Raw genomic sequence first — 22,434 nt, 5'->3', positions numbered from 1 at the left:
GGGGAAAAACATGACTCGTGTACAGTATTAGGATTTTTCTATAAAGATATTGTAGTATTGTAGAGTATTGTATTGTAAAGTATAGTTTTGTTCAATCTTGAGTATTAAAGTCATGAGAGAGATGGATAACAGGGCAAAATAAAGAGACGGAAGAGAAAAATGGAAGTGAAGGTGCAGTTCAGGAGATAACTTTTAATTATTTTGCATGTCTCCAAATTAAAGATTTAAACCTTTTTTTTATCTCAGGTCCATACCAAAATAGTTTTGTCCATGAATTTGTTTGTATGAGTTTGAATTTTCCAGTCTGATTTTTTTCCCAGTCCGCTCCTCCTGTAAATTAATGGCAAAGACATGGTTTCATTTACTACACATAGGCCTACTGAAGCTCGCAGTGTTTTCAACCTCTGCTGCCTCAATATAGGAGTACACGAGCACATAAACATAATTTCTAGAACTGCTCTGTGTCACTTCATGTGCATTTTACTTATTTTGAGAAAACTATCATCATATACAGAGACAGCAGTTCAAAAAACACCAATGTTTCAGGAGTTTATTATACAGAATACGTCACATGCTTATTAGATAACTGTATTTGAATTGATATATATGCTTTTATTTATTATTCTTTAATTTTCACAAATTTAGAAAAGTAATCAAAATGTACTCAAAAGTAATGAGTTACATTACTTTAATAAAGTAATTGAAAAAGTTACACTACTATTACATTTTAAACAGCGTAACTTGTAATCTGTAACCTATTACATTTCCAAAGTAACCTTCCCAACACTGTACATATATATATATATATATTGCTTAGTGCAGGGATTAATTTGACAATTTTACAAAACAGCCAACATAAAGCTGTGTTCACAGCAAACGCGAATAGAGCGTCTGAGCGTAAACGCGAATTTGACGCTCTACTCGCGTTTGGTGTGAACACAGCATAAGACAGCATATGCTTCATGCTGTGTTCACACCAAACGCAAATTCAAAACCAAAGTTCAAATTTTTCAACTCGGGCGGCAGACGTGAATCCACGTCAAACGCTTAAATGCACAAAAAGCACCATTCGCGCTTATCGCGCGTATCGCGCTAAGCGCTCAATTCGCGTCATTCGTGCGAACTAGATGCGCGAATGAGGAGAATTTGCGTCTTCCGTTATGTCGTTTAAATGACACATTTTAATTTAATGTGGTTAAGCTTCATTAAAGAAATTTGTCTGGTACACTCTTTATTATAGATCAGTGGTGTGGTACAGTTTACACGAATGTTGTTCATTTTAGCTGCTATCTAAAGTTACCTCTGGAGCACCATGTAGCACCAGCACAGATGAGCACCACGACATAATAACTCTTGGGAACGTGAAATTATGACGTGGCCACGAGTTTAATGCGTAAACAAACCTGCGAGACCATACCAACACGGGATTGTCAGAGCTGGATTCATTAATGTTTTATTTTGAATTAAGAGATTATTATATTATTTATAATATAAATTATTTCATTATTAAATTATTATATTAACCATAGGCCTGGCTACCGGGCTGTATGCGTCGTCAGCATTCAAATGAAGTTTATCATGAATAAATGTTACATAAAGTGTATAATATAAAATAGGCCTACAAGAAAAATATTTGATCATTGTCTTGTGAGTCTGTAATTTGATCGTCTTTTCCCCGTAATATTTGTATATTATTATTGTCCTATAATTATTGGTTATATTTTTATATTATATTCGTTCATATTCATCTTTTCCTTTGATTTCGATCTCTTTACTTAACGTTCTGAATGCTTTTGTAAATAATAGCTTACTGTAAATGGTCGACATGCGAATCATGCTTTGATTATGCTGACTGGAATTTTTGCTGGAATGCATTTTAAATGTAAAATATTTCATTTTATTTTGGCTAATTAATAGACAATAATTGTAAATACTATAGTGTTTCGTTGAGGAATTAATAATTCACGTATAGTTTCATTTGTAAATGAAAGCACAACATGGTAATTTATCATCACGCATGGGCATAAATACAATCACAAATTCAAAACTTTCTTGGCTTAATTGTCTGATAAATGATAAGTGAGCATCTTGTGTTTGATTTACAAACGTGACATTACTACATGAATGATTAATTCCTCAACGGAACACTATTGTACTTATAATTATGGTCTATTATTTAGCCAAATAAAATGAAATATATGTTAAATTTAAACCACAGACTATAGAATACCCGTATGTCTTAAAATGACTTTGATGCACAAGACTTTGGCTTGCCATAGTCGCCGGGCTCATTCGCGCTGCGAGACCTCCAGACGCGCATAAACGCGCCTTTGCATTGACTTAACATTGAAATCATTCAGTCCAGACGCTCTATTCGCGTTTGGTGTGAACACAGCATAATATCTATAAAGATAAAGCGTCATATGAACCTTGTGAGTAGCCACGTGACTTATTTTCAGTGAGATGACATCGTATAGTTGAGACTTAAAATAGCTAATAAACAACATAAAAATATGTTATCGGGCATTGAACTTTAGTTAATTAAAAAGCTTAAAGAACACTCACCTCACACACAGCACGGAAAGAAACAACTATACTAAAAAAAAAGAGAGAAATTTCAAAAAGGTTTCGTGACTATGTTTGATGAACTCACCAGTGTGAACAGATCCTCGAAGTGCGAATCTAAACGACAGCTGTTTCAGTAGAAACACACCCGTCAGCTAGTGATGAAAGAGTGTATAGTCCTCCCTCAGTTTAAAACATCCTTTCTAAGATAATCACATGCAAAAATGCAGCTGAGCAAAAACATTTCCAATGAAGATATTTAGCTTTCACTTTTTCGAAAATACTCTCTTTAAATGAAGGAGGGACAAAATCTTGCCACCCGTCCCCTTCAGAACTGAAAGTGAAGACTAATAAGGACTCGAAAACACACCCTAGTGTCGAGATCATCTGAAACTGTTTCCAGATCAGCTCGTTTACCTTAATAGGTTTAGCCTCACTGACCACAGTTTTATTTGTACCAAAACTGTATAGTTATAAACAAAAAACGGTTAATATAATTCTAATACAATGAAACCAACGCAGTCTGACTCGCTTAAGGGCGGGATTGGTTCTTTGCACGAATTTGCCACATCGTTAAAAAACGTAAGATTTTTCATAGTGAGGTCGTACGAAATCGTACAAAATAGCCACCTTGTCAAATATGTACGAATTGTCGTGAGATCAATTCAATTAATTTTCATAAGGTGTGTGTGACAGATGAAACACTGTGTTGAGAAACAATTGATTTATTTCCCCCAAAAGCATTTAACCCCATACAAAAATATCACAAAATCGATTAGGAAGGAAATACAAGATTGCACAGCTCACCGGAGTTAACATTTTCTCATCTTCCTGACTGGTTACAAGTGTTTCTTTCATCCTGAAAACAGAATCTATCATCAAAACGTTCAATTGTTTCCTCGGTCAAGATATCTTAAAATCCAGATTTATACCTAGGTGTGACTGTTGGTACATTAAGAATATCAACATTAGAAAAAAGAGCTTCTAACAGTTTGATGGCTTCTTCAGTCTCGGAGGGAAAGCGTAAAGTCTATATTTGTATCTTGTTGAAGAATGAATATTCAGCACTCTTCTGCTTTATCTTCCACCCGGCAAACGAATGATGATGCAGATGATGGCTTTATCCTTGATCCCGTGGTCGGAGAACTTGTCGGTGTCATTTAGTTGTTTACTGGTGTAGAGTAATCTTAATGCAGACGGGTCTGTGAGAATTACATTAAACATTTAGTTCATTCATTACACTTCAGCTGAAGCACAGAACAGTTAGTGTCACAATGTTTATGATTCAACTCTATTGCAGTGTATTCACACTTCTTAAAGTCACAGTACCTGATGCCTCCTGCGGCAGTTTCTCAGCAAGCTTTTTCTTGAATTTCTCCACCGTCGTGTTATTGAATTCTTCCTCTGAATTGGCGACGTCTATAGTTTTCTTCTCGCCTTGCATCCCGATCACAAACACTTGATAGGTTCTCCCCATATCTCACACCTTCTCTTTCTGACTGCATATGAACACAACAAGGTTTGAAGGAGTGCACGGTATCGAAGTGAAAGACCTGTAAGAGCCCATGATGATGCTTCAGAAAGAGTGTGATTTCTCAGAAGTGCTTGCAAAACAGAAAGTAAAATGAATGCTCGTTATATCAAAGATAATGGCACAATTCTGAGTATTAAAAGATTCTACATACCATTATAGGTATTCTTCAACTTAAACCCTTATCTTTAATTGAGGAAAGTAACTTTTCTTTAAAGGTTTCATATTTCATTGTTTATCAAAGCATCTGCATGACTGAGTGCAGTTTCACTTTCTTATTTTCTGAACTGAAAGTGAATGCATTATTGATTCACTTCACTTGTAAAACAGTGATCCACGTTCTGACTTTCTCATTCATGCTTGTAGTTATTCCAGACGAACTGAACAAGGAGACTTCATCAAGATGGAAAACACCCAGAGCAGTGGACAGTACGACGTGAATGATGCGACGCTCAGATTTGTCCGACGGAGAGACGACATAAGTGAGTTTTATCCCCAACATCTCTAGATAATTCATCTCTTGAAGGTTGGAACAATACTTTGACAGCTGTTGAGTCGTCCTGTGCCGGTGATTTGAGTGTTTGTGCTGTGGCTCCAGCTTTAGATGATGACCCTGACGTTCTGAGAGCAGAGATGTCTTGTGGTCACGCAGTGTCTCCTCAATCGCTGACCGCCTGGTGTCGCAGTCTGCTGGACCAGGTGGGCCAGAAATACAAAGTGCACACACACAATCAGAATCAGAAAGAGCTTTATTGCTAAGTGTGCTTGTGCATACAAGGAATTTGTTTTAGTGACATAAGCTTCCAGTACACAGAAACAATAACACACAGACACAGTGTGTGTGTGTGTGTGTGTGTGTGTATATACACAGACACGCACACATATGCATTTACTCTCTGCTAAACTACGCTGGATTGATTAATAACTTTAATGTACTTGTGCACCAAACACTATGGATTTACAAGTGACTCTGACTGGATTTTGGTTTTATTCTTTTCTTTCTGACAGGGTCAGTATAAATTCCACTGTCCAGCAATCACACATGGGACAGAGAAATGCGGCGCAGAGTGGCCGTACCTGGAGGTCAGGAAGCTGGCAGTGCTTAGTGATTCAGAACAAGCTCATTTTGAAGAGAATATGGCTCTTCTGGCAGCAACTGAGTACTGCGAGTTCAAATCAGTGAGTAGAAATAACACTTGAATAGATCGTCTGAACTAAGTGACTGTTGATCAACTCTCTGGTATGTCTCTGTGTAAGTGTCCGAGCTGTGAGACCTATGTTGAGCGAGCAGACCTGAGCAACCTGTGTGTGAGATGCACCATCTGCACCGCTGTGAAACAGAAGAGCTTCCAGTTCTGCTGGCAGTGTCTGAGGGAATGGAGAGGACCAGCCGCTCATTCTCTACGCTGCAATCATGAAGACTGTGTCCACCCAGATGTGGACAAGCTAGCAAAATGTAAAAACATGAGGCTGTCTTATGTGGAGAATGTGGAGTGTCCAGCCATCCGAGCCTGCCCCACCTGTGGTCTGCTTCTAGAACACAACGGCTCCGCTTGTAAGAACCTCATGTGTAAGCGCTGCACGGTGGAGTTTTGCTTCCTCTGCCTTCAGCTGAAGCGTGTGTGCAATCCGATCTGTGGACCTTATAATGTCTGCTCAGTGGCACCACGGCAGACTGAAATTCCAGTTTGGAAAAGATAATGTTGCAGATGGGATAGCGATGTAACATTACGCACAACTTGTGATACGATACGATACGATTCACGATACCTGTTCAACGATAACATTTTCTCGTGAAGTTTTGAACAAAATGAGATTTAAGACAAATTATAAATGAAAACATGTCATCTTATTATTTCTCAGACAAAAAAATAAAAAATATCTATTTTTAATTAAAGCTAAGGTTTTGTCTGTGCTCTTTCTGTTTCAAATGAAAGGCAGCCACTGCATTTTAATCACAGTTTAATCACAGTTTACATTTATTATATTTTACTTAACCTTGATGAAATCTGAATGTGCAGGGAGACTTCAGATATAAAAACGCAGACTTGATAGGAAATGTTTACTCAATTAAATCATAAGGGAAGTCGTGGCCTAATGGTTAGAGAGTCGGACTCCCAATCGAAAGGTTGTGAGTTCGAGTCCCGGGCCGGCAGGAATTGTGGGTGGGGGGAGTGCATGTACAGTTCTCTCTCCACCTTCAATACCACGACTTAGGTGCCCTTGAGCAAGGCATCGAACCCCCAACTGCTCCCCGGGTGCCGCAGCATAAATGATGCCCACTGCTCCGGGTGTGTGTTCACAGTGTGTGTGTGTGTGTTCACTGCTCTGTGTGTGTGCATTTCGGATGGGTTAAATGCAGAGCATGAATTCTGAGTATGGGTCACCATACTTGGCTGAATGTCACTTCACTTCACTTCATTCTTAACCCGTCATGAGCAGTTCAGTTCTATAGAAATATTAGCAGCGTGAACGTCGTCTCAGCTATATCTGTAATTTGTAATGAGAGCAGTGTGAAAACTAGCAATTTATGTACAACCCGAATTCCGGAAAAGTTGGGACGTTTTTTAAATTTTAATAAAATGAAAACTAAAAGATTTTCAAATCACATGAGCCAATATTTTATTCACAATAGAACATAGATAACATAGCAAATGTTTAAACTGAGAAAGTTTACAATTTTATGCACAAAATGAGCTAATTTCAATTTAGATTTCTGCTACAGGTCTCAAAATAGTTGGGACGGGGCATGTTTACCATGGTGTAGCATCTCCTTTTCTTTTCAAAACAGTTTGAAGACGTCTGGGCATTGAGGCTATGAGTTGCTGGAGTTTTGCTGTTGGAATTTGGTCCCATTCTTGCCTTATATAGATTTCCAGCTGCTGAAGAGTTCGTGGTCGTCTTTGACGTATTTTTCGTTTAATGATGCGCCAAATGTTCTCTATAGGTGAAAGATCTGGACTGCAGGCAGGCCAGGTTAGTACCCGGACTCTTCTACGACGAAGCCATGCTGTTGTTATAGCTGCAGTATGTGGTTTTGCATTGTCCTGCTGAAATAAACAAGGCCTTCCCTGAAATAGACGTTGTTTGGAGGGAAGCATATGTTGCTCTAAAACCTTTATATACCTTTCAGCATTCACAGAGCCTTCCAAAACATGCAAGCTGCCCATACCGTATGCACTTATGCACCCCCATACCATCAGAGATGCTGGCTTTTGAACTGAACGCTGATAACATGCTGGAAGGTCTCCCTCCTCTTTAGCCCGGAGGACACGGCGTCCGTGATTTCCAACAAGAATGTCAAATTTGGACTCGTCTGACCATAAAACACTATTCCACTTTGAAATAGTCCATTTTAAATGAGCCTTGGCCCACAGGACACGACGGCGCTTCTGGACCATGTTCACATATTCAATTCAATTCAATTCAAGTTTATTTGTATAGCGCTTTTTACAATACAAATCGTTACAAAGCAACTTTACAGAAAATTATGTTTCTACAATATTTAGTAGTAGCTAGTAGTTTGTGCACGTCTGACAGGATTTTAGAAAAATAAAAATAATAATAATAATACAAGACGTAGTCAGCTAGATGATGAACTCTCAATATTATTAATTAATAGTAATTATAGGATGCAGTCACACATGTAGCAATATTTGTTAGTTCTGTTGTTGATTCAAGGTTAGCATCATCTGGGGTCCTCTGAGGGTCAGCATCATCTCTTCTCAGGTGTTCTGGATCCAGACTGGAGCTTGTGTAAATCAATTTAAGAGATACATTATTCGAATGCTTGGCGAAAGAGATGTGTTTTTAATCTAGATTTAAACAGAGAGAGTGTGTCTGAACCCCGAACATTATCAGGAAGGCTATTCCAGAGTTTGGGAGCCAAATGAGAGAAAGCTCTACCTCCTTTAGTGGACTTTGCTATCCTAGGAACTACCAAAAGTCCAGCGTTTTGTGACCTTAGGGAGCGTGATGGGTTGTAACGTGGTAGAAGGCTAGTTAGGTACGCAGGAGCTAAACCATTTAGGGCCTTATAGGTAAGTAATGATAATTTGTAACTGATACGGAACTTAATAGGTAGCCAGTGCAGAGACTGTAAAATTGGGGTAATATGATCATATTTTCTTGACCTGGTAAGGACTCTAGCTGCTGCATTTTGGACGACCTGTAGCTTGTTTATTGACGAAGCAGGACAACCACCTAGAAGTGCATTACAATAGTCCAGTCTAGAGGTCATGAAAGCATGAACTAGCTTTTCTGCATCAGAAACAGATAACATGTTTCGTAGCTTGGCAATGTTTCTAAGATTGAAGAATGCAGTTTTTGTAACATTGGAAATATGATTTTCAAAAGACAAATTGCTGTCCAATATAACACCCAGATTTCTGACTGTAGAGGAAGTAACAGTACATCCGTCTAGTTGCAGATTGTAATCTACAAGATTCTGTGTGGTGTTTTTTGGTCCAATAATTAATATCTCTGTCTTATCCGAATTACATATGGCTTCCTTTTTGCATGATAGAGCTTTAGTTGGCATCTGCTGATGGCACGGCGGATTGTGTTTACCGACAGTGGTTTCTGAAAGTATTCCTGGGCCTATTTAGTAATGTCATTGACACAATCATGCCGATGAGTGATGCAGTGTCGTCTGAGAGCCCGAAGACCACGGGCATCCAATAAAGGTCTCCGGCCTTGTCCCTTACGCACAGAGATTTCTCCAGTTTCTCTGAATCTTTTGATGATGTTATGCACTGTAGATGATGAGATTTGCAAAGCCTTTGCAATTTGACGTTGAGGAACATTGTTTTTAAAGTTTTCCACAATTTTTTTACGCAGTCTTTCACAGATTGGAGAGCCTCTGCCCATCTTTACTTCTGAGAGACTCTGCTTCTCTAAGACAAAGCTTTTATAGCTAATCATGTTACAGACCTGATATCAATTAACTTAATTAATCACTAGATGTTCTCCCAGCTGAATCTTTTCAAAACTGCTTGCTTTTTTAGCCATTTGTTGCCCCCGTGCCAACTTTTTTGAGACCTGTAGCAGGCGTTAAATTTTAAATGAGCTAATTAAGTGGATAAAAGTGTAAAATTTCTCAGTTTAAACATTTGCTATGTTATCTATGTTCTATTGTGAATAAAATATTGGCTCATGTGATTTGAAATTCCTTTAGTTTTCATTTTATTAAAATTTAAAAAACGTCCCAACTTTTCCGGAATTCGGGTTGTATATTTTACATCATACTAAGCATTTTAATATTTTATATTTAATATATATATATATAGTTCATTTATGTATTTACACATGTTTGGATGTATTTTTTTACAGTGTTTCATGACTGGCCTTATGCAGCTGAAACTGGTTCATAATAATAGAAAATGTAATCAGTACAAAGAGTTGTGTGGAAGAGATCAACACATCCATCACAGGTCATAGGTCACGTGAGGGAAGTGATTGACAGCTGTGAGAACCTCACACACACACACACACACACAGTCAGATGTGTGTTGTATTGAGTTGTTTATCTCTTCTAAACCTGATGTGTTTAGCGCCACCTAGCGACCATTAAACACTGACCCACAGCACAGGACTGATTAACTTGTAATCCATAACCAGATACAAAATACATTCACATATTCTTCCAATTGTGTCTATAACTTGAGGAAATTAATTGCCTCTCTTATTAATATAATAGCTATGAGTTCCTACCGTATTAAAAGTAATGCCTGTAACAATGATTTTTTTTTTCATGTTGATTTGATTATTATTTAGTAACCACAGCTATATCCCAGCTAACAATTTCTGATTTACAGAATGTATTTATTTGTTTCCCAAAAATAACCAAATGGGACATTAGAGGAACAGTCCGTTCGCTTGGATTGAAGTGAGTTTTAGAATCTAGTAACGCTCACTTTTGGTTGAGTTGGATTTATTACAATGATGTTTTTTTATCAGGTTTTACACACGAATGCAACAGTAAACCAACTTTTTCCAACACTGGCTGTTTCACTAGGCATAGAACACTGTAGAACAAGCTGCTAGACAAGGGTTTTGAGTGAATGAGCTACTTCAGATTTCACATCCTAACAGCACCAAAACTGTTGTTTGAAGTGTTGATGACTGTTTTATCAGAATGTTCTTTTATTTACACACAACCTGCATTTCACACCAGAAATGTACTTTTTACACACGTTTGCCAATTCTTTGCTAATGCATCACAAGTTAGACTGGTGCATTTACACATGCAAGCATGCAAATTATTTGATAATGCATCGCATACTTGCATGCCAGTTAGACCGGTGCATTTCCAAATGCATGTGCTGCGTTTCAGGTGAAAAAGTATACCTGGGCCTGCAAATTACTCAAAGGGACAAACATTTTCTTCTAATGTATGGTCATACCTGTCCGTCGAAAGATCACAAGCAGAGACGGGTGAGTTAGACGGCAGTTTTTTCTTCTCATCTTGACTTTAGTTTCCAGTGTTATGAATGAACTTCAAGTGATGTTATTTGATTTGTAATTTGCATAAGAAGTCTGCATACTGCATTCAGTTTCACATTCTATTTGTAAAAAATACACATGCTGTGCACTAGTATTTCACATATTTCTCTCTCAGGATGAAGCGTCTGATTCAAAGTGATGAAAGGTGCAGCACTCGCTGCATCCCATCACCCCCCAGACACAGGTAACACCTCACCTGTCTCACACACACCTGAGTTAAACGGTCCACCTGTCTGTGTTTCAGATAACGTTTCCTCTCCATCTCCTGGATGCATGAAGTCCCACAGACACTGACAGAAGGAAGGGGAATGAGCGCGGGAAAAGGCATATTCATCTCACAGGAGATGATGTCATCCCCAAATCTGACCAATCAGCTGGCTTCTGTGAACCTAAACTGCCTTGAGAAAAAGTATTTTGTAGTGTGTATCTGTAGGAGAATTCTAGTGTCCTTCTGAGAGGAGTTTAAATAAAATCGCAGCATTGACTCTATACCTGACTCTATTCCATTCTAGCATCATTGCTAAACTATGAAGTATGTTTGGACCCTTGATATTAACCCCCACGGGATCGTGGTGGGCTCACTAATGAAGTAGTCTGCTAACTAGTGAGGGTTTAATTGGCCTGTTGGGAACGTTCAATCCCTCGTGAATCCTAATGTATGTGTATCTCTGGTGGAATCTCGCCGGCTCCTCGTGGTATCTCTTCCGTCTCCTGCAGGACAGGGATGGAGCTGATGTGGTGTTGGGTTGATATATATGTGGAAACGATGGTGATGAGGCTATGAGGTCACTGAGACGTCACTGAGAGCAGCTTCATAAATACTGAGAAGTTCTGAAGCGCTTTGAACACTGGATTGTCCAGTGATCAGCTGACTCATGGCCGCTCAGCGCATGGCGTCGTCTCCGCTCTACATCGCCGTGTACCTCATTCTGGTGCTGCTGGGGAATGTGGGGAACACCACGGTCATCGCAGTGGTCGGGGAGAGCCTTCTGAGGGAGACGGGAGCCGTCCGAAGCGCTGACGTGATTCTGGTCAACATGGCTTTCTCCAACCTGATGGTGTCGTTGGCAAGAAACTCTCTTCTGGTGATCTCTGACATGGGAATGGAGGTACGGAAGAATGACTGTGGCGTGATGGATGAATGGACCCGACCGAAAGTTGACATGTTGTTGTTTGTAATGTTGATGTAATGTTAAATGGTGTAAAAAACACATGGAAATCAACATGGAAATTTAATTATCTTATGTTGAACAGTAAGACATCGAAACAATGGTGCAATACAAGAATTTATTAAAATTTTCTACATTTTCTAAATTTTACACATGAAATGTTCGGTAATACCCATTGAAACCATTGCTGTTGCATGAAAAACCACCCAAGATCCAGTCCTAATGTGAGATGTGTAGGAGAAGATCTGATGAAGGTATAAAGGGACATTTGGAAGCTGAACCATATGAAACTAGTAAAGAGTCTGGGAGATGGTTTTGAACAAGTTTCTTGTACAAGAAATTAGAGTAGTCCAAATCTTAGCCGATCATGTCAAAGGCAGCAGTGAATAAATCAGTATCTCCAACGGTCAACATTATGGCAAAGCAGACTGTAAACCCTGACTGGAAATGATCCATAATGTTGTCATGTGAAAACATGGGAAGAGTCGAGAAATGCTATTTATAAACCAAATGTTAGGTTCTACAGGTTGATTCACTCTGTAAATCTGAAGTCTTTGTTTTACCGTTTCCACTCGGCAGACCTGCATGAGTACTCGTATTTCATTATTCATCCAGAGCTAAGGGAGGGTTTTCAGTCACCTAAGCTTGGATGAAGCAACAGCGTTTAAATGATGATGTAGAATAGTGTCTCCAACAGATATTGCTGGGAAACTGTTAAACTCTAGTTGGATTTTATTGTGTGTTTGAATCCCGAACACTGCTTATGGCTGTTTAAATGAACGTGATTGTGATTCTGCTCCTGCTTTCAGCCTGAAATCATCAACTTGGCTCTTTTCTCCCAGGTTTTTCTCAATAAAAACTGGTGTCGCTTCATGATGGGCGTTTGGGTTTGGCTGCGCTCTGCAAATGTTTGGTCGACGTTCTTTCTAAGCGCCTTTCATTTTCAAACATTGCGTCGGGTCGCACCGCCCGTCACCAACGTGCACGGCCACCCCGGACCACCCAAACCCCTCATATTTGGGTTGTGCCTCATCTGGAGTCTCAATCTGATCTACTCCATCCCAGCGTTTGTGTTCTCCAGGAACGGAGACGAAAACTCCACCGAGGTCAGTCGTTCTTTTTATTGATCTGTCAGTGTCCATAGACTGTTGTTTAACTTGTGTGTATCTCTCCTGCAGACGCTGATGTTGGTTAGCAGCACCACTCGCCCCCTGCTTGGCTGTATTTGGGACTTTCCTTCAGTCTACAGCGGACTGGCCTTTGCCACCTCCTCCATGCTGATTCACGAATGCCTTCCCATCTGCCTGATGAGTGTCACCAATCTGGGCTCTCTGCTGACGCTGTACTCTCACAGACAAACACGAAGAGCCGCCAACAAGAGTCAGGACACGCCGGTCATCACCCGGATCCCTGCAGAGCGACGGGCGGCTAAGGTGAGCTCCATGTTCCTAGACCAGTCCTGACCAAACTCTTAGTATTTATTCAACTGAAGACCTGTCGTGTGACATCTGCATCCTTGATCAAAACAGTTTGAAAACCAGTTTTCTTTTCTTGGATATGCCCCCAAGTGCAAGATGATGTCATCAATGTTTTTGGTTTGTTTTCCCAACAGAGAAACAGTATAATTTTAAATATCTACTAAAAAGGTTAATTTTAATTTGGACAATAGCATGTTAATGATTTACAGACATGATCAGTTTGGATTTGGATTTCTCTCAAATCCAGTGTACAAATCCATCCGGTTGATTAGGACACAACAAGACCTACCAAGCAGTACAGTGCCATTCCCAAACCTTAATTATACTGTGATGATGAACTAATGGTCTTCATGGATCCTCTATTAGGGCTGTGATCCTCTGGGAAGAGCAGATCACAGTCCACTGGGAACAGATGCACTGGCTGTGAGCAAGTCGCTTCATGTTTTCAGGTTCTCCATGGTGAACATTCTTGGTGAAACCTTTCTTGTTTTTAGGCAGATGAATATAACTTTTAAAACAGTCCAGTACAAATGTAACTGCCGCTCGTCAATGGCAACATCAAGAACAATCCTTTGTAGTCTAGACCAAATAAAAGTATGGGTGATAGTAGAACATCTCTGTGTTTTCTCAGGTGATTCTGGCTCTGAATATCCTCTTTATTTTATCTTGGGGCGGCAGTGTCATCTCTGTCAACTACTTCAACTATAACCGCAGATCTTCCCGCTCTTCCACGGAGTTCCTGCTCATCGTCGCTCGCATCACTAACATCACCTTCATCGCGCTGTCGCCCGTCGTCCTCGCCGTGGGACACAGGAAGCTCAGAGCGTTTCTGAAGTCAGTTCTGTCGCGTGTAATCTGACAGACAAACCTCTCGCTCTATTTGGACAGACAAACTACAGATATCATGTTATTTCCTGCATCATAATAGCGTGTCTCTTTGTGTAGCGTTATTTATTTTTAATAAAGTTGCATGTATTTACTCAAGAACGAAGAATAAGGGTTGTGTGCCTTTCAAAATACAGTTGAGAATCACGATTCCTGAATTTGAATTCTATATGGATTGACAAAACCAAATATGATGCATCAAATTGAATGAAATGAATGCATCTCAAATCATATAACTACTGTGAGAGCATCTGGTTTATCGGCGCCAACCTGAATGAAACTGAAGTATCAGTAAGTATTAATAAAATAGCTGAAGAATAATTTGAGTGATATAATTTGTCCTGAGAAGAAACTTCCTGGATTGAAGCTTTGTACTCTTCTTATCAAGTCATTATTGCAGACTGAAAGCGTCTGCTGTCTCACATTATTCTTCTCTATCTTCATGTCTGCTAGAGCCTCTGGCTTTGGATGAATGCAGACATACACTGGATCGCTTCTGTTATAATTAACGAAGGGTGTGCAGTGTGGCCAGCTTCATTGATTATAATGGAAGTGAACTAATTGTGTCACGCAACACTGGCTTCACAGGAAAATGCCAGTGTCTGACAGAAATACAACACAAGGTAAACTTATGTTTTCTGTTCTTACTTTGCAAACGTGAATATTAGCAAGTTTACAGTGATGTAAAATAACGTGTGCCTGTTTATGCCACATAATGGTTATACTTCCACTGAGCTGTTGCTCCTTTCCACCTAGAATGGTTTTTATGTTTGTTTTCCTCTTTATACTGAGCTATCATTAGGGTTAAATGTGTCACCCAGACTGCTGGGTTAACTGTATAGATGATAGATTAACCTTTTCCTGTATTTATCCACCAGATTGGAGTCTTTAAAATGCCAAACACGAAGCAAACGAGAAATACGTAAGAAGTTCTCTTCTTATACACTGTGTTAAGAGATGTCTCTGTTTCTGCCTCTCTCAGTCAGATTTGTGTTGTATTGAGGTGTGTTATATCTACTTAACCTGTGAGGCTCTGATGTGTTTCTAGCGCCACCTAGCGACAATTAAACACTGACCCGCAGCACAGGACTGATTTAACTCACAATCCATAACTCGATTTAACTTTATTTTAAATAAGTATGCCATTCAGATCACTTGATGACTCTTTGTCTTTCATTATATTATGATTCATATTTTATCTGTTCAATTCACATGTTTGACAGAAATTAATTTCTGTTTTACATAAGGAACAGGGAAATATGTTCTATATCAAACCTTTCAAAATAACCACAGTTTTGGTCAAAGTACCTTACATCAGTTTATTGTACATCTAGTTTGGATAACCATATTTTCACTTAAAATGTCATACTATTTATTGTGTTTACCTCATCACGCGATGACGTCTTCTAGCGGCTCTCTGAGGTAAAGATTGACAGGCTTTCTTAAAAAAAAACACGAGCCACCTTCGCGCGTTTCAGTGGAGACCGTTAAATGATTTAAAATATGAGCGCGAATTAGCCTATTTACCATAGACTGCTATTTAACCAATTTTACTTCGCGTTTACTTCAAGTTTACTTTATGTATTTATGTGTGTATGCACTTAGTACATACTTGTACGTTTTTATAAAATATATTAGAAAATCTCCCCATTTTCCAAATATCTTCCCTTAAGAAAATTAACCACGGTTTTATTACAGTAAAGGAATAAACAATTTTATTTTATTTATGTATTTATTTATTTTGTGTGGATTGATTACCATTTGTAGAACCACAATTTTACCAGAAATACCATGGTTAAACAATGATTAGTTTAGCAAAAACAAAGTTTATTTGTGGTTACCATGATTTAACCACAATAACCATAGGTTTATTTATTTTTATTTCTAGTAAAAGGGTTCTGCTTATCTTCTAGGTTGAGGTATATTTGTTCAAACTGATTTGAATGAATACAAACTCTCATACTCAAAAATCTTTCAATCTAAATAATTGATGCAATATTTAATCATTATAAAAATATAATTATAATTATAAAAATTAATGTGTTCTGAATGAATTTCCTTCAGATCTCTCTGTATGTCTTTCAGGTCAGAGGTCACGGTGATTATTGGTCAGTGGTCATCTCCATCATTGACTGTGTCTCTTGGATGCACAAAGTCCCACAAATGCCAACATTGTGGATAACCAGATGTTAATCAGGTCATCAGGTTGGTGGAAACTACTCTGCATCTAAATAGAGTACAAATAAAATGGAAGCATCATAATAATGGCCATGATTGTGTGAAAATATCCATTATGTAAAAGATGCATAATTTACACAATGCACTCATGACACTCAATATGCACTCATACTCAGAATTAGTAGTTGTATGTGTCGAGAGGATTGACCATTGCTAATAGTACAAAGATCTAAAGACCAATGCAGACCATCTACACTGTTGTTAAATCACAGCTCCAACTGCAGCCTTCAGGAGTTTTTGTTTTTGGACCCACACTCTGTGGGATTGTGGTGGGCTTACTAATGAATTAGTCTGCTAACTAGTGCTAGTTTAATTAACCTGCTGGGGATAATTAATCCCTTGTGTGTGAAGATGCAAGTTCAGCTCATGTATCCCAAAACATCCATATCTCTGGTGGAATCTCACCTGCCATTCACAGCAACTTCTCCAGTGACGGCAGGATCAGGATGGAGCTGATGTTGTTTTGGGTGGATATTTATTTGGTAACCATGGCCCATAAAAGGGGCTTGCGGTCGGCGGGTTGAGAGGGAGGTGCTGGGATGGAGAAATGACAACATGAGATGTTCTGAGAGACGCTCTATTTATGATTGAAGTCTGAAGACATTTGAACACTTGACTGGCGGAGTTTTAGAAGAAACATGGCCCCTCAAAGAAAACCCTCAAGTGTCAGTCAGAATATCTCTTCATCTCCAGTCTATTTCGCCCTCTACGTGATTCTGGTGCTGCTGGGGAACGTGGGTAACACCACAGTCATGGCAGTGGTCGGGCAAAGCCTTCTGAGGGAGACGGGAGCCGTCCGAAGCTCTGACGTGATTTTGGTCAACATGGCTTTTTCCAACATGATGGTGTCGTTGGTCAGAAACACAGTCGTGATGGTGTCCGATCTGGGAGTGGAGGTACGATGGCATGACCACATGGATGGACGTTTGGTTGGATGGATTATTATTGATGAATATATAGATGTTGAGGTATGAAGTTGGTATCAGGGGTTTAATATCTATAGCATAAACCCAACCTGCTGTCTATAATGTCCAGCTTTGTGATGATTTTGAGCTGCTGACCATAGAATAAGAACATCAGTGTTTCAAACACCTCACTTCTTCAGCACCGGGTCTGTTGATCGAGAGAATATTGTTGGGAGTTTGATTCTTTGCTAGAGCTTTTGATTGATCAGAACATTCCAAAGCAACTAAAATACCATTGAACTCAAATTGAATGATTAAAGATTGTCAGGTTTGAAATGTAAAAACTTTGGTTGGTGGATAATAATGTTGATGTATTATGGGATGGTTCTTCTGCATTCACTCCTTAGGTCTACTGTTTTATGTTCTATCAAACATTAACTTGTCTGTTTCCTCACAGATTTTCCTCACTAGAGATATATGTCATCTCATGATGGGCATCTGGGTTTGGCTGCGCTCTGCGAATGTTTGGTCGACGTTCTTTCTCAGCGCGTTTCACTTCCAAACGTTGCGTCGGGTTGCCCCGCCCATCATCACCCTGCATGGCCCCCGCAGGCCCCCAAAGTCCCTCATCCTCTGCTTCATCCTCATCTGGAGCTTCAATCTGATCTACGCCATCCCAGCATTCATCTTCTCCAAGAACGGAGATGAGAACTCCACAGAGGTCAGTCTGTCTCTTTATCTAAATTGAACTTGTGCACCACCTCGTTTGACCTCTGACCTCTCCTGCAGACGCTGATGTTGGTGAGCAGCACCACTCGCCCCCTGCTTGGCTGTATTTGGGACTTTCCTTCAGTCTACAGCGGACTGGCCTTCGCCACCTCCTCCATGGTGATCCACGAATCCCTTCCCATCTGCCTGATGAGTGTCACCAATCTGGGCTCTCTGCTGACGCTGTACTCTCACAGACAAACACGAAGAGCCGCCAACAAGAGTCAGGACATGCCGGTCATCACCCGGATCCCTGCGGAGCGACGGGCGGCTAAAGTAACCCTCAAAATGGATTTATTATCTGTTTCTGTTTGGTATTCTGGACCCAAATAATCATTATTTTATAAAACAATCATATTATAATATCTCTGATCGTCAACTCCTCTTTAATGAGTGTGCATGAAAAAAAAAACTAAGTTTTGAATGTTACTGTTATTGTTGCATTTACATCTCATTGAGAAATTCTTTGAAATTTCAAATCACAAATGAGCCGCACCAAAAAAAACTGTGATGCAAAATATCAATATATTTTTTTCAACACTGATGAGAAATTAAACCTCAATATACCATTGTATGAAATTTATAAGTACATATAATCTGTGAATTATAAGTATTAACTGCATTGGAATGGACGCAATTTAATTAAGCTACTTTTTTATTACTTATGATTGCTCAAAAACTTTTGAATTTACAGTATAAAACCTGCATGTTTGTCCGACAAATCAACATAACAAAATTAATTTTACTTGCATAAACTTTCACTTTTGGATGAAAAGTGATCACTATTTTATGGTGCAGTGACTCCAATATTCAGTGTGAGATACAGGGAGTGTTTTTGACACTAATATAATTTCATAGATCATTTAACTAAAGTATTTTTGACAGCTAATGGTTCTTCTATACATACCTGAGTCAAAATGACCTGAACATTTTAATTGGTTATATCTCTTAAAAAATAAAAACTATTAAAATAAATGATGTTTATTTTGAACATCTTAAAGCTTCTGCCAAGTTTCATTATGAAAAACCATAAATTTTTAGAAATCTTCTGGTTCAAAACAGACCTGAACGTGTTTTCTCAGGTGATCTTGGCTCTGAATGTCCTCTTCATTTCATCGTGGGGAACAAACGTCATCTCGGTCAACTACTTCAACTATAACCGCGGATCTTCCACGGAGTTCCTGCTCATCATCGCTCGCTTCGCCAACATGAGCTTCATTGCGTTCTCGCCCATCGTCCTCGCCGTGGGCCACAGGAAGCTGCGGGCGTTTATAAAGTCAGTCCTGTCGCGTATAACCTCTGTATTTGGATAAACTTCAGATATCAGAGACATGCTGCGTTATGAAACTGCTTTCACACATTTACAGCAGGCAGTGACTTTGTTTGCATGTCTGAGAATGGTTTGTATTGTGTTTAACTGATTAAACTCCTTAATGAACATCTAACAGACTCTTTATTGACTGGAGATTGTCTGCAGATATTGTATGTTTTTGTGTGGTGTGAGACACTGCAGATCATATAAAACTATCATTTATTTGAACTGGACACATATTCAGGTGTTTAAAAATCACCCAAGATGTCAAACGTATCAAAGCTGCTTTGGTTATATCCTAAATGAAAATGCACATGAATGAAAGGGAATAAATGAACAGAAATTAGAAAACCCTGTCCTTCAGTAGTACAAATGTTAAAACAACATATGTTTACTTGGGTCTCATAGATTCATAAGATATTAAGACATAATATTAAGAAGAAAAAAAATATATATATTTCTTTGTTGTTGTCAGATGTCTGTTTCAAAACAGATTTATTGCAGTGAAACTGTAGATCATCACTGTAAATGAACAACATTATTAACCCCAGATTTATTTATTATTTACAGCAGTTAAGAATGCAGAAATCATTTTTATCACCTATTCAGTGGTTCCTGGAGGCCTCCAGCATCTGTCCTTCGTCTGACACGCTCAGGTCAGGTCCTGAGTCTCTGTAATGAGCAGGCAAAGTGGTCGGGAACCTATTTGGTTTATTTGTTGATTTTGTAATCATCTTTTTTTATTTTTTAAATATCTTTGCTCACCAAGGCTGCATTAATTTGATGAAAAATACAATACAAATTGTTGAATATTATTATAATCTAAAACATCTGTTTTCTGTGTGAATCTGTGTTAAAGTGTAATGTATTTCTGTGATGCTCCACTGTATTTTCAGCATCATTCCTCCAGTCTCCAGTGTCACATGATCTTCAGAAATCAGAATAATATGATGATTTACTGCTCAAGAAAAATTTCTGATTATTATCGATGTTGAACACAGTTGTGCAGCACAAAACCGTGATTCGCTAAAAGAAATAATACTTTCATCAGTAACATTAATCAAAAGTGACAGTAAAGACATAATGTTACAAAAGTAGTAAATAAATGCTGTTCTTTCACACTTTCTATCCATCTGTGAATCTCGAAAAGTTAAATGCATCACAAATTGCGATCAGTCCTAAATTTTCACAAATGTTGAACCTCTCGGCACATGCGAGTCACGTTGTCCCGCTCTGCACAGTTTTCCCGCTCTGTACAGTTTTCCCGCCGGACGTGTCTTTCTGCGCAGAGGCGGTGTCCATTCGCGGGCGTTTGATTCGCTGCGTCCAGTGCTTTGTCATCGCGCTGATTCTCCGGCGCAGTTTCCCGTGTCCAAACGTCACCACCAACGGACTGAACCCTACGAAGAGCGACGCCGAGAAATGCGCGACGGTCAGCAGGCCCTCCGCGTGCTTCCCGCCGTTGTGGTTGTAGTACGTGACCGCAGCGACCTGCAGCACCCAGCAACCGACGAACAGCGCGACCAGAGCCATGATCACGTGACCTGCCTTCCTCTCGCTGGACACGTGCCTGTCCAGCTCCACCGCACCGCCGCCGCCCACCGTGACCGCCCGGATGTGTTTGGTCAGCGAGTGCAGCGTCACGAGATTAGTCCCGACCATCAGAATCAGCGGCATGACCTCGTTGAGCGCCAGCGACGTGGAGGAGAACGCGTAGCCCTGCTGCTCGGTGGGAAACTCCCAAACGCAGCCCAGCAACGGGCGAGTCGTGCAGCTGATCACCATCAGCTCCACCGTGGTGTTTCCGCGCACGTGTGTCGTGTACACCAGCGCTGGGAGAGAGAACAGCAGGTTGACGGCCCACACGGTGGCCAGGACGCCCCAGACGCGCCGGCGCTCGCGCTGATGTCCCTGTGGACCCATGGTGACGTGCTGCCTCCGCAGGGTGACGCAGTGGAAGGCGCTGAGTGCCAGAGTCACCCAGCAGCCCACCGCGCGCCACCACACCCACAGCAGCATGAAGAGGCGACACCAGCCCGGCGACAGCGACACCTTCAGACCCAGGTCCGACACGAAGATGGGCACCGTCCGGAAGACCGACGTCAGCAGGTTGGCCATGCACAGGTTCACCAGGATGGTGTCTGACGGCGGCAGGTGGCGGGAGGAGCTTTCTTTAGCGCACTGGAAGACCTGCAAACACAGATTAAAAAGTTTGCATTTCACCCAAAAATCAAAAGCTAAATTACAGTTTGTGGCATCTATGTAATTTACTCTTGAGATTTGCTTATTTCTCATTAGATTCTCTATACTTTGACACAGTATTTTCTTTTCTTTAAACAATTAATGTTGAATGGTTTTCATTTAATTTAAATGAAATGTTATTTATATTTGTAATAATTTTATATTTATTATTTGTTTTAGATTAAATGAAAACTATCAAATGTTATAAGAAAATATTAAACATTATTAAATTAATAATGTCATGTTAATATTTTTGATTTACTGTTAAATATAAAATTATATATTTAGATGGATTTTATTTAATGTAGCATATTAAACTAATATTATTACATTAATATTTTAATAGTTGAATATTAAATATTCATTTTAGATTAAATAAAGACCTGAAATAAAAACATTAATCTTCAGTTTTGTTTCTCTCTCACCACACGGATGACCAGAATGTTTCCTATAATCCCGGAGAACACCAGCAGACCGAAGAGGACGGCGTCCACCGTCAGGACCTCAGACATATCTGAGCTGTTTGTCTGTCTCACACCCGTCTGTGTCTCTGGCTCACACCCGTCTGTGTCTCTGCCTGTCTGTCTGTCTGTCTGTCTCACACCCGTCTGTGTCTCTGTCTGTCTGTCTGTCTGTCTGTCTGTCTCACACCCGTCTGTGTCTCTGTCTGTCTGTCTCACACCCGTCTGTGTCTCTATCTGTCTCACACCCGTCTGTGTCTCTGTCTGTCTGTCTCACACCCGTCTGTGTCTCTGTCTGTCTGTCTGTCTGTCTGTCTCACACCCGTCTGTGTCTCTGTCTGTCTGTCTCACACCCGTCTGTGTCTCTATCTGTCTCA

General features: G+C 39.8%; 4 protein-coding genes across 4 annotated transcripts; 3 read left to right on the top strand and 1 right to left on the bottom strand.

Annotated features, from left to right (window-relative positions):
- Positions 1 to 4,471: 4,471 nt before the first annotated feature.
- wu:fj30f06 (uncharacterized) lies at positions 4,472 to 5,808 on the top strand. Its single transcript, XM_059543517.1, has 4 exons — positions 4,472 to 4,578; positions 4,695 to 4,795; positions 5,105 to 5,275; positions 5,354 to 5,808. Exons 1-4 carry the CDS (start codon positions 4,500 to 4,502, stop codon positions 5,795 to 5,797), a joined length of 795 nt encoding a protein of 264 aa, XP_059399500.1. The 5' UTR covers positions 4,472 to 4,499; the 3' UTR covers positions 5,798 to 5,808.
- A 5,667-nt stretch (positions 5,809 to 11,475) lies between these two features.
- On the top strand, positions 11,476 to 14,464 carry LOC132131322 (olfactory receptor class A-like protein 4). Its single transcript, XM_059543346.1, has 4 exons — positions 11,476 to 11,709; positions 12,612 to 12,875; positions 12,948 to 13,202; positions 13,879 to 14,464. The coding sequence occupies exons 1-4, from the start codon at positions 11,476 to 11,478 to the stop codon at positions 14,104 to 14,106; spliced, it is 981 nt and encodes a 326-aa protein (XP_059399329.1). The 3' UTR covers positions 14,107 to 14,464.
- Positions 14,465 to 17,008: 2,544 nt separating this feature from the next.
- LOC132131321 (olfactory receptor class A-like protein 4) lies at positions 17,009 to 19,464 on the top strand. The gene is made up of 4 exons (XM_059543345.1): positions 17,009 to 17,266; positions 17,733 to 17,996; positions 18,065 to 18,319; positions 19,126 to 19,464. The coding sequence occupies exons 1-4, from the start codon at positions 17,009 to 17,011 to the stop codon at positions 19,354 to 19,356; spliced, it is 1,008 nt and encodes a 335-aa protein (XP_059399328.1). The 3' UTR covers positions 19,357 to 19,464.
- A 724-nt stretch (positions 19,465 to 20,188) lies between these two features.
- Positions 20,189 to 22,108, bottom strand: LOC132131694 (olfactory receptor class A-like protein 4). The gene is made up of 2 exons (XM_059543758.1): positions 22,022 to 22,108; positions 20,189 to 21,545 (listed from the first exon to the last, which is right to left on the bottom strand). The coding sequence occupies exons 1-2, from the start codon at positions 22,106 to 22,108 to the stop codon at positions 20,574 to 20,576; spliced, it is 1,059 nt and encodes a 352-aa protein (XP_059399741.1). The 3' UTR covers positions 20,189 to 20,573.
- Positions 22,109 to 22,434: the final 326 nt, after the last annotated feature.

This window comes from Carassius carassius, chromosome 48 (assembly GCF_963082965.1).
Source record: "Carassius carassius chromosome 48, fCarCar2.1, whole genome shotgun sequence".
Lineage (NCBI taxonomy): Eukaryota > Metazoa > Chordata > Actinopteri > Cypriniformes > Cyprinidae > Carassius > Carassius carassius.
Note: the sequence above shows the minus strand (reverse complement) of the source record. Positions and strands in the feature narration are given on the sequence as shown.